Here is a 12,497-nt window from a genome sequence, read left to right on the forward strand (position 1 = left end):
CACACAAACACACGCATACACACACTCGCTCACACACACGTGCACGCACGCGCACGCGCGCACACTCACACACAAACACACACACAGGAGACATACAGTTTGCAAATACAAATCTCATTTGTTCCTTCAACTTTCTGTTTGTATTTCAAGCACACTCCCTCTCTGAGGAGAGAAAACATCTGAAGGAGGTTATAAAAATGTCTTGAAGGATTCATACCACATGATCAAAAAGTATTGTGACACATATCTTCATCACTTCTTCTTCTTAAAATATTTTGCATATCACTATGCTGCCAGTCTCACTTGATTGGGTTTAAAAGATCTCAAGCCAGACATTGCAGGTGTTCCAATACTTTTGCCCATATGGTGAATCTTTGCGTGCAATAAATAATCACACACATGTTAATATAGTCATGCTATGCTACTCTTTGCTTATTGCTCATATGAACAGTGTGTATGGTATTTATATATTACACCGTATGTTTATGCATTCATAGTTGCTTCCTCTATATTTGTATGCTGTACATATGCTGTATATCTATGTATAGAAATATGCAAATGCATACTCACTGTAAGGGACACACTCATACTGGATCTCCAGATATTTGTATGTTCCAGGGCAAGGGTCTGGGAAAACGTCTACCCCTGCCACCACCACACACTGCGTCCTGTTGTTACACCTGCGCAACAGTGATGGATGGAGTGGGAAAAGAAAGAAGGAGAGTGATTAATTTACAGGAAAGGAGAAGCAACGGGCTGTCCGTTTGTCTCCTCGCCCCGAGTATTGATTTGTTCTTCGAGGAAAACGCTGCTGAGTACACAGCTAATGGTGCAACCAGATTTAGCCGGAGTGATTATTGCACTTGCACACACACAAACACACAACAAAAGCATTTGCTGGGTGTAGTGTTTCGTCAAACACGGGTCCGGTGAGGAGTATGCTGCAAACAGCAGATGCTTCCATTGATTTAGCTGTATCCAATCATAGCGACAAAGCGATTTGCATCTTTTATGAAAGACCCAAAGTAGAGGAGCGAGCAGACGCACGCGCACACGCATGTACCCACACACACCTCTGAGCCATAATCTTCAGTGCATCTGGAAGGTAACACTGTGTGTTCTCCATCTGGAAAGGCTCTGCGTCGCAAATCTTGTCGTCGGTGCGTCCATAGTTGGCGGTCTCCACCATCACCACATCGCTTCCCGGGCAGCGCAGTTCAATGGGGTAACCCTCACAAGCCAGCTCCCTGCGCAACAGTCCGAATGGCATGGCGGCCCGGGACATGGCTGACGTGTCAGGATGATTGGCGATGGAACAGTGAGGATGCAGGAAAGCGCGGGTAAAGAGGAGAAGAAAAGATATTTACTCATAAAACTGCTGCTGTGAATGATAACTGCTCTTTAATATGTCTGGTAAGTATTTTAAAAAAACGAAGTAAGTCTGAATCCAAACACAATGCAAAAAAACAAAATGTGAACCACCAGCAGTAAGATTTTCATTTTCTGACCTCATTACATCCAAAGAGGCATATTAACCCATCTAAACCCGGGTTACTGGACAAAATCCCATTAGTATTACTGCAATCTGCTGTTCACATCAAGCAGAGTGGCGTGTACACATGAAAAGGTCGTCGCCGAACGAGGATTAAAGCGCGCTCACGACGGCCGTGTGATCAGTATGCTGGCCGTGTGTCGTAACTCTCCATGGTGCTGAATGACTGATGCTTTATTAAGGAGCGGCAACAGAAAGCTTTAAAACACTCCCCATGGCCACACTTCGATTGTGCTCATCGTCTTGTGTTTATGTAGGTCAGCGTCTTTCCAAAACTTTGCAAAGATGGCCTTTCGCTTGGTTTGGGGGCGCTCGGCGCGATGATTTACGACCTCTGACATAGACGGCTGGTCTATTAGTATTTTTTGTTAGACTTTAAAATCCCCGTTTTCGCAGGTGTCAACATCTTGACATGACGCTTGCTTGAGGGGTGCTGAGGCGTACCTTGACTGGAAGGGGTGACATGAGCCAAAATAAGCACGCACACGCCCAAGAAGCACAACGACACCGCCATGCCGGGAAGGAAGAGTCGGGTTGTCACACCACCAGCCACGTTAGGAGAGCCTGGGGAGGAAGCAGAGGTGGAGGTGAGCCATGTGGAGTGAAGAGCTGCACTCTCTCCGTCTGTGCATAATAATGATGTTTGTGTGCTCACATCTTTGCACTTGCTGGATGGATGCTGAATGACACACAGTGGGACACACATGTGAAATGCAGCAGATGGGAGGAGGGCGGAATAGCAGACAGACAGAGAGGAGAGCGCGAGAGAAAGCGAGATAACAATTGAGCAATCGAGCAGCAAAGTCTCTCAATCTGCTGTTACCATGGTGACAGCCCAGTGCAGTCTGGGGAAGGAGGGAGCGATGGCTAGAGAGAGCAAGAGAGAGAGAGCGAGAGAGCAAAGAGACATGCTGGGTTTGCGTACGTCTGTATTTTTAACAGTAAATATGTGTGATGGTGTGTTGAAAGTCGGTAGTTAGCCCTGGAGCAACACTGGCCGATGACCCACAAAACAATTGTAATCTTACTATCCACACGCTGCTTGGTGAAATCACTCACAAACACACATGCATGTGCATACACACACACACGCACATTCACACGCATTAGGCCACTTTTCAGTAATCCTAAATAAATGATGCAGCAGAGAGAGACAATCTCCCCACCCCCTAAAAAGGAGTGGCGGTCTACACAGCTGAATGTAGCAAAATGTAGGTGAATGTGCAATGCACTGCAGTGGACTGTTACAGGGCACAGAAAACACATGATGCGTGCACACTAGAGCACGAGGAACAAGAGGAAGATGGCTGCTCAACACAAAATCCTGAATGGGAGAAAGATTGAGGCTGAACTGCATCCTGTTGCTAGAATTGTGTGTGTGTGTGTGGGGGGGGGGTTGTTGAAGCGTCATTTTACTTCTGCTTTAAGTTGAACTAGGTTCAGGGTTATATGTGGGTTTATATTTATAACGTGGAAAAAAAAATCAAAAACACGTTATGTGTTTTTGCAAGATGAAGTAAATAGTGTCCTCACGTTGTATGTGCTGACTTATGACTTGTGCTTCTCTGCAACCTCTTGTTTGGTAATGACGCGAGACAGATTTAGGTCATTCCTTAACAAACGTCCGACATGCACGGGCTAGAGCAAGAGAATGTACCTAACACACACACACACACACACACACACATACACACAGTGTCTCCAACTCTTGCGGGTATATTAGACAGATTACATCCGATTTCCAAGTTCAACCATGCTCAAGTAAAACCATATCCACACCATGTATTCCATTTATTTCAATGACTCCGATTTACATGTTGAGCATGTTCTTCGTGCACAACATGAGCTAGCTAACATCAACGCACACGTTGCCACACGTTTTGAAAAACATGTTACATGTCCCAAAAAATAGAATTGCCAATCCACTGAAGTCCAATGAACCGACACAACTGTAATAAAGGCCTTACGACCACAGTAACACACACACACTCACCCCTACACAGTAATAACAGTACATAAAAAGACTCCCTCGAATGAGACCCTCTCCAGTGTTATCACACGCGCACACACAGGACACACACTAAGAATTCGAGTACACATAAATGTCTCATCTCAGCCAAAAAGCCTTATGGCGGCATGTTCTTTTGCTTGCATTCCCTACTTCTCTCTTTCTCACTCACACATACACATAGACTTTGACTCAAACACTTGCATACACACACATCCTTAAGTGTTGGTGCAGAGTAAGTAGAGCAAGGACACTGATGGGCCTTGACAAAGCCACACACCCAGTCCCCCTGTTCACAGCACGGCGCTCCCTGCCTGCAACCAGGATGCAGCCCCGGGCCACCGGCCGGCCTACTTGAAAGAGCAGCAATCTAAATGAAAAGTGTGTGTGTGAGTGGGCCTGGAGTGAAATCACACACAGCCAGGAATCCACGCGCATAGGTGCCCACACCAAAACACACAGTGATGTTTTTCTTATGACTGTAAAATATCTTAGAAGTTGGCAAAATATGTCCAAATCCCCCACTGGCCGCCTTGAATGAGTTTTAATTTATGCCTTTAATTGATTAAAATGAAGCTACAAAAATGGCATAGTAATTGATTAATAAACCTTACCCAGGTATAATTGAACTTTTATTACTTTGAGGTTTTAGCTATTTTTCCCTTGTAAACTAATTTAAAGTGAAACAACACCGAATCAAATCAAATTAAAATACATACAACAAAAAGAAACAAATAAATCAGCGTGCAGAATATGTGTCGATAATTAAAACTGGTGTTGGAAAAAAAAGCAAGTGGCTCAGTTTTGAAGAGCAGCTCCAGTTTTCTTCTCTCTGGAGGGACTGACATTACTCCAATTAAGTCTCCAGCATCAGCAGCAACAGTTGCATTTAAGACACTGGCACCCTGATAAATATATATTTTATTTCTTGCCCGTCAATCAAGTTTAAATGTGTCCAGATTCTACTTTGCTGCTGTCACTCATTTTCTTAACAATTCCTCACCGGCATGTTCGTTTGTCTCTACTCGTGGCCCCTTGTTCTGTTTCTCTCTCATCTCAATCCCTCCTCTACGCTTATGTGCAGTCAATAACCTTTTTCAAAACTGAACATTGGCAGTACTGGGGTTTTTGCTTCACGTCCGTGCACCACCGATTATATCAAGTTATTCAAGTGTGGGAGCAACTGTCATGTTAACAGGGTCATTTGGAATGTTTCAGAAATCAGAAATTTGACCTTAACCCGAATGTTGACTGCATGTAAACGTATGTTGTGCGCCGTGTCAAACTATTGTTTCAATAAGTAATGCCATGCTGTAGGCGAGAGGGAGTCTTCATCTAATGCAGGAGCTTTCAAGTGGTTTTATACAGCGTCTGTATGTCTATTTTGGGAATCTCAGCTACATTTGACATAATTTGGATAGGTAAATGATTCAGAAAATTAGCTGGAAAACAAATCAAGACTAAATAATGAATTCATTTTTATTTAAAAAAAACATTACAATTATTTTCCATTTCCAATTTCACCGGCCATCTGCAATACCGTTACGGGCCACTAGAGGGCCGCGGACCACCGGTTGACAATCCCAGATCTACTGGATCTGATTGGCCTCAATGCAAGTATAGCAGATTGTGATAGCAAACAGTCATCAATTTTTGTATCTGGTACTTTGATGTACAGCAGGGGTGTCAAACTAATTTTTTGGGCGGGCCGCATTGTAGTCATAGCTTCTTTCGGAGGGCTATTATGACTGTCAATCCAAATAAATGTTTGCGCACCTCATAATATATACAGTAACAGCTACAAAACAAACTGACAAATAACTTGTTTTCAAATCAGACGAGTAAAAACTGGTCAAATATTTAAAAGTATATATATTATTAAAAGTGAAGACAATTTGCAATTATAGTATTGACACCAATTTGAAGCACAATTTGTCTTTGCGGGCCAAACAAAATGATGTGGCGGGCCGTATCTGGCCCCCGGGCCTTGAGTTTGACACTTGTGATGTAGAGACTCACCAAAACCAAACAAAACCAGTAATACCAGTCAAAACAAAGTGCCTCATCCTTGCAACTCCTTTCACTAGCACCATTTTTACCCCGATGCAAGTGCGCTTAGCAAGGGAAATAAAGTCCTTGATGAGCTAACCAACGGATAGCTATCATCGCTTATACAAGTCGCACTCGGCATTGGTCGTAAAAACAAAAGCTGCTGGACTCAAAGCAAGTGATACGTCAAAGCCAATAAAGTCTGACTGCGGAAAATGAGTAAAAAATGATGTCAATCACACAGGTACAAAGATTCACACCGTCATAAAAGCAAGCATAAAATCAACAGAGAGTAACTGCCTCCTCATTTGGCTGCAGAGTGCAGCATGCCCGAGGGTAATTTGCTATAAAGCACCAAGTGACAAAACAGGCGTGCGGTGCTGTGCTGCTAATGGACGAGTGAATGCGTGAGTGTGTGAAGGGGAGTCAAAGGATGAGGGTGGGATCCAAACATTACCAGTCTGACACCAGGAAATAAACAGTTTTTAGTGCAGCATCAAATTTATCATCCATAATATCTACACATTTGAAGTGGATTTGAAATCACTCCACTGCGCTCTTTGTTTGATATAGACTGAAGTGTAGTTTCACAAACTTGACCTCGACAGCTCCAGCAGGACTGCACGCTGCAGTCCGACCACTTAGGGGGCTTTAGAGTCCGTGTGTTTGTCTGGTCGATGCGCGAGTCGGGGGAATTGAGGTGTCGCCACACGTCAGTCATTTGTTTGTCACCGGCAGGAAACAAAGGCAGCGCTCGAGGCCAAGTCGGAAGGAAGCTCTAGGACCAACATTGCATGTAATGCAGGCCACTGTCTGTTGAGACCTTCGTCATTTGTTGTTGGATACAGTAGCAAGCACAATGGCCGCACACAAAAATTAGAGCAAATTGCTTGCAGACATATTTTCAAAGTTGACTGCTTTTTATGGCCTCAGCTACCAGGCTGCACATTGTGCTCTGTGCCAGAAGGGCAAACAGAAGTGATATTTGCTATCGCCACATCCCTTGTACACATTTTGGAGACACCCCCGGCTCAAAGTATGCAATCTTTAAGAACATTCAACTTTATGTAATCATTCAAGCATTTCCCGCATTTTGATCTTGAGAGGGGGAAAGTAAATCTACAAAATTATCAATCCAAAAATTCACATCCCCTGAAATGCCACCAGCTGGTTGGGAATCCCTGAATTATGGGAATAGTTTGGCTTTCTATCTGTTGGTATTTGTTCTGCTGTCTGGGGCAAGATTATGAAGTTGAAATATCTGCAGGGAAATGCAAGAAAAAGAAGAACATGTGCTACGTTTTATAAAGCTTACTCAGAAAAATGCAAGATTGGTTTTAACTCAAAATCTGTGAAATTCTGGGTGGATGTAGCGATACAAATCTTCTCTACACAATTTGTTGCAAACAACAAAAAATAAAACCACGGTCAAAAACATTTGTTAAGAATATGACTTATCTGACAAGTTAGCCCATACTCAGCTCTGTGGACATTAGCATTAACTTCACTCCTTAAAATTGCTCCCTAAATAAGTGCAGTGGAAATCCCAGAGCTTATCAATTCTGTGCAAATGGTTGACTTTTAAGTGGCTTCAAATTTCTAGACAACCCTACCAAAATGAACATAGTGAATTAATTTGATCAATAATTTGATAAAACTTCTATTAACTCTACAAGTGACATTTTGAGCATGAGCTCCAAATTATGTAAATTACGAGGTCTTTGACTGTATTTACTTGAATCGGAAAAGGAGACTGCTAGCAATGAACGTAAACAGAAACACATACCACACACACTCAACACAACAAGATGCTCCTCTATTTGAGTCCGTCCTGACTGAGAAATGAAATGTTTTATATCACAATCATGAAAGCGGTAGTTCATGTTAACTTCACAAGGATTTGTGATTGCATGAAATGAACAACGATTGTGAGCAGCAATCATTTTTTGGTTGGGAAGGGGAAAATCTCTCAACACAACAGGATAATAGCGCAAGAAGCTTTTAGACATCCAATGACTGAGCTTTTGTGGATTTTGATCGGAAGATGGGAAAGAAGCTCAATTTGGCGTGATAATCAGTACATGTGTAGCCTGCTAAAACAAATAGAGTCAAGGTACAGTAATGATAACACATGAAAACCGTAATAGTTTACTTGTACTACATGTGACAGCTGCTTTGTGAAAAGGCTGTGCATGTGAAACGGAGGTAGAGTTTCTTTCACCTGAAGAACAACATATCGTCTCAAGGCAGCTAGAAAGTTGATTAAATGTTGATAAGGTTCCTCACATTTTCATCAAGCTTGTAATCCTACCCCAGGCACGCATCCTCTGAGATAACAGCACGCTGCGTCCCAGTGACTCATAGCGCTTTCTCAGTATCTGAAAATCTCCAGGATTTACAATATTGCTCCATTTTTTTCTTTGAGCGCTGTACATTTATAAAGCGCAGTAGCGGAAATTAAGCATCAAATGAGAAGATGCAGTGATGTGCACAGTGGTAACTCAAATAATTTCTCTTCCAGTTTTCCCTCTTTATATTTCTATAATCATTTTAGGCTTTTGGTTTACTTTGAATGAGAGAGCTTTGGTTGTTTCTCCACTTATTCAAATTTAATCTATTCAATTTAAGAATTTACAAGAGGCATGCAGGATTATAATGTAGCATTACAAAAATACAAAATTACTCACTCTATCATGTTTGGATTCAAAATGAAACCGAAGGAAAATATAATGTTGGCTTAGAAAATTTCTGCAAGATGGAGAAAGTATTCAGGATGCCAAAACAAGCCAAATATGTCAGTATTAATTATTCATTTTCCATGAAACACAGGACACATAAAAATTAGATCTTGTTTAGAAACATTTTATTGACTGTTTTTTTGTTTATGGTTTGTGCATCAGTGTATGTTGTTGCAGGGAAGAGCCTCAAAATGTCACAGTATCACAAAGAGCGGAATAGTAGAGCCCAAATGTCATTGCAATAAAAAGTCTCCCCGCAGCCGCTTACACGAGCATCAACGCCGCCGTATGACAGAGCAGAGCTGAACTGAGCAAGTTCAGTATAGCTCTGGTTTGCAGGCAGATTGAAAAGACTGCAGCTAGAAAATTTCTAGGTGGAGCGCATGTTGGGAGTAAAAAAATGAAAGCAGCGTCTTGAAAACACCACTTGCTAAAGATCACCATGTATAGCATATATACTTCCTTTGACATTTTTCAAAAATCCTTAATATTTGAATGCTTTTCATTTCGAGAGTTCAGCTGACAAGACTTGCGTTTGAGCCCTGGAGTCACCTCATCTCTATTTATCCAGCCATAAATCACCCTCTCAGCCTTGCTAATTAACACTGTCATTCATAAACATCATTACAAGCCCGCCGGTGTTATTCTTAACTGCAGGAGCAAGAATGGTCACACTGTGAATGATGTACTTCTCCCTTTGGAGATCATTTGATTTCACAGGTTCACTAGAGCATTCACTGCGTTCTCTGCTCACTCGTCAAATAGATGCTACCCCCCCCCCACACACACACACACATACACACCCCGCCCGTCCAATCATATTCCAGCCCCGAATGAGCTACAATGTCAACGTAATCTGCCCAGAGCCTTCAGAATGACTAATGCTGGCAAAAGCAACATTAATTTTATCAGCATTGCAAGAATTTTGTTAAACAAACAGATTTCAAATTTGTCCATCAATGACATCGGCATTTTTCCTCCCTCAGACTGGTTGGTCCAGTAAAGCTTGTTGTAGCCAACTTTGAATAGTAAAACAGCAACCTGCACATATCAATGCATTTAATAACCAGCATCTTTGGTGAGTATGATACATTTTATTTATTTTTTTCATATGATTACGTGTCGTATTATTGGGTAAAAACTGACTCTGAACTACTCCAGATGACACAGTATGTGCATTTTATGAGTTTCTGTATCATTGCAGATTTATATAATTGTGATTTTCTTTTTCTCTGTTTAGGGCTTTTTGCAACACGTTTCAAAAACATGAGAAATGCCGAAGAAGAATAAATAGATGCCTCCTGCTAACACAAGATGCCAGCATTTGCCATTAAGATGCCGCAAAAGCTCAGTTTTAGTTCCGATGGTTCTCAAACAAAAGGATATTGTCGCCATTATTGTATTGTGGTGGACTTATATTCACTGTTGACATGCTTTTTCATTTTAACACGAAACACTGAATATAAACTCAAATAATCACTGGGAAAAGCCACAGGTTAGTCATATTACTATGATACTGTATAAAAGCCACATGATATTTCACTAAAATTGAATCTATAAAAAAATAGTCACCATCCAGTTTTTAGAGAAATGTATCCAATCAGATTTAATTGGAGCAAATATGGAGCGATTTTGAAAGTACTTATAGCAAAAAGAAATCCATCTCAAATGCAGTTTTGTGTGTGTGTGTGTGCACGTTTGTGTGCGTGCAAAGATTTAAACGAATCGATTCTCTTTCTTTTGCGCCTTGGGTGTCGACATAAATTACCCGTACTTGAAAGCACACCTGATTACATTTTGTTTTCTCCTCCGCATGCACCATGCAGCACACACATACTTAATGGTAAAGTGAGACTTCAAATATCCATTATCATCAAGTTTGGATCAAAGTCTAAGCACACTAGTAAAAGTAATCTTAAACGAATACCTTCTTGGGAAAGTTCATCAAAACGGAGGGAGCATTGTTATTTTTGCAAAGACAGGCTATTTCATAGAGTGCTTATTTTGAATCTAATTAGATTGTGCAAGTGCTCATGATGTGACCAGCTGGTGAACATACGATGCTCAACTTCATTACCTTCACAAAGTGAAGGTTACACATGCAGCTGAAATTCAGGCTGACACAAGAGCAGACGTCCCGTCAGCCACTGAGCATCTCTCCCCGTTGTCCCTCTCTCCTCCATCCTTTCATCCTTTTCTCATCTGCCTCCCTCCATCCGCTGCCATGCAGGCTTGCCCAACCTCATACCTCTCTGAAATAGACATGAACTCTCATTCATTCTGAACACTCTCTCACTCGATGCTAATCTTTTTCTCGTGTGTTCAAATTCACCGTGAATTGGCTAAACCGGTCCTCACAGATCGAAGTGTGCACATGCAATGAGGACGCCAGACGATGCTGAGAAGGTTCATTAGCATCGCCCTCACGATGTGACGTTTTGGTGGGACGCTCTGAGACCTCTCTATCTGGCAAAGCCCGCAGGACACTTATCTCGTGCACATTAATATTTCACAGCTTGCCTCACACTTGCACACTACTGACCTATACAGCTTAATGGCAACCAAGCCAGGCATCACATCACACTCATCATCCTCACATCTAGCTTGCCTTGCTGAAAACGGGGTCACAAATGGAGCTACTGTGGAGTCCATCCTTGCACAATCAACATCATTTTGGAAGGTTATATGCTCTCAGGGTTCCCTAGACTACATGTCCAAATGGATGTACTGACCTGCATAAATAATACACTTTTTGGGGGGGGATTTGTTATTATAAAGGTATTTAGTCTACTATCACCCTGCATGATAAAATCATCGTGATGGTCAACGGTAGAAAACGCATAGTATACCGTTGAGATTGCCATGATTGTGACAATATCTAATATATAATAAGCATTGAAATATATATAAAATAATAATAATGACAAATATTGAAATATATATAAATATATATAATCATTTTGTAAAATAGAAACATGAAATAAATATTTTTCTCATAATTATCCAGAGGAACCTCTGCTGTCACCCCATTGCATCGATCGCCGTATATGTGCGTGTATACATTCAAAGAAAAAGAGAGATGGAAAGAGAGAGGGACATGGAGAGGGGCGGGGTGCATCCTGATAGCTTATGTCCAGATCTTACCGTCAATTCTCCTCCTCCTTCTTCTCCTCCTCGCTCACTGCGTCTCCATCCTCCCGTTTCTCGGCTCCCTCCACTACACTGGCCGGTGCATGAAAACCAATGCAATCTTCTTTAGGCAATGGTGATGGCGGGTGATACAGCAGACAGTGAAGCAGTCATTTGGGGTCCAACAACAACTGGGCGCCCCCCCACCCCACCTCCTCCTCCACTGATGAGGGCTCTCTGCTGGACCTCCGTCCACTCGATGACGTCCCCGCTGCACTGTGCGTCACGTCGGTACCCTCATTCCCACGGCGTTCATGCCCACGGACGCCACGGGCCTTGCTCTATATAGCTCCGATCAGGTTTGTGGCATGCAAATACCCGACCAAAGAAAAACATGAGCCGCAGAGCCCGAGTGGACCTCTGTCGTTATCTAGACTTCAGCGAACCCTCGTCCTCTGGTTGTCATGACTGCGGATCTTCCTCCGACATTGTTCCAACACATGCTTCTCTGCACTTAGAGCCAAATAGCGTCGACGTGAAAATGCATCCTCGACGAATTGTGCTGCCAAGTCGCAACAACGAGGGCGGATACCGCGTGCCTTATATTAAAAATAAATGTGCCAGTAGAGTCAAATTAAAAGCTACTGATATTCTAAATGAACGCGCACGCATAAACAGCTGGACCGTCAGAGGCTATGGTTTTCTGCTCCTGGCATCGCCTTGCGTCCGTCCGTCCTCTGTTCTCCGAGTGCGCGTTCTCGCTTCATCCGCTGGTTCGCTTGTTGCGCGTTCTGCGCTCGGGAGCGCGCAACGCCTGCTTCTTGTGCGTGCGTGCGTGCGTGCGTGCGTGCGTGCAGTGCATGAACTGAGCCGCAACTGGGCAAGAACAAACTGCTGCGGAGACATGAAATCGTCATGAAACGCAAAACCTGCTTTATGTACAGACTTGTTGCTATTTCACAGGTAATCAAACTTACTATTTTTTTTTTATATATGAACATTTTAGCTGCATTTTGGTTCA

The 12,497-nt window shown here is 42.6% G+C and overlaps 1 protein-coding gene across 4 annotated transcripts in view; it reads right to left on the bottom strand.

Moving 5' to 3' along the window:
• Positions 1-12,251, bottom strand: part of adgrl1b (adhesion G protein-coupled receptor L1b) — a 25,441-nt gene extending 13,190 nt beyond the window's left edge. For 2 of the 4 annotated variants that reach the window (XM_088374878.1, XM_088374876.1), the window contains exons 1-4: positions 11,492-12,251; positions 1,997-2,116; positions 1,074-1,287; positions 571-680 (exon numbers count right to left, since the gene is read on the bottom strand). In XM_088374878.1, the coding sequence (XP_088231004.1) occupies positions 571-680; positions 1,074-1,287; positions 1,997-2,066 (394 nt within the window). In that variant the 5' untranslated portion in view covers positions 2,067-2,116; positions 11,492-12,251. Of the gene's footprint in view, positions 525-570; positions 681-1,073; positions 1,288-1,996; positions 2,117-11,491 lie in introns of those variants that run through there. The other 2 variants (XM_088374875.1, XM_088374877.1) reach the window with 2 other exon arrangements.
• Between the last annotated feature and the right edge of the window lie 246 nt (positions 12,252-12,497).

This window comes from Syngnathus floridae, chromosome 4 (genome assembly GCF_059516105.1).
Source record: "Syngnathus floridae isolate MCC-2025c chromosome 4, RoL_Sflo_1.0, whole genome shotgun sequence".
NCBI classification, from domain to species: Eukaryota; Metazoa; Chordata; class Actinopteri; order Syngnathiformes; family Syngnathidae; genus Syngnathus; species Syngnathus floridae.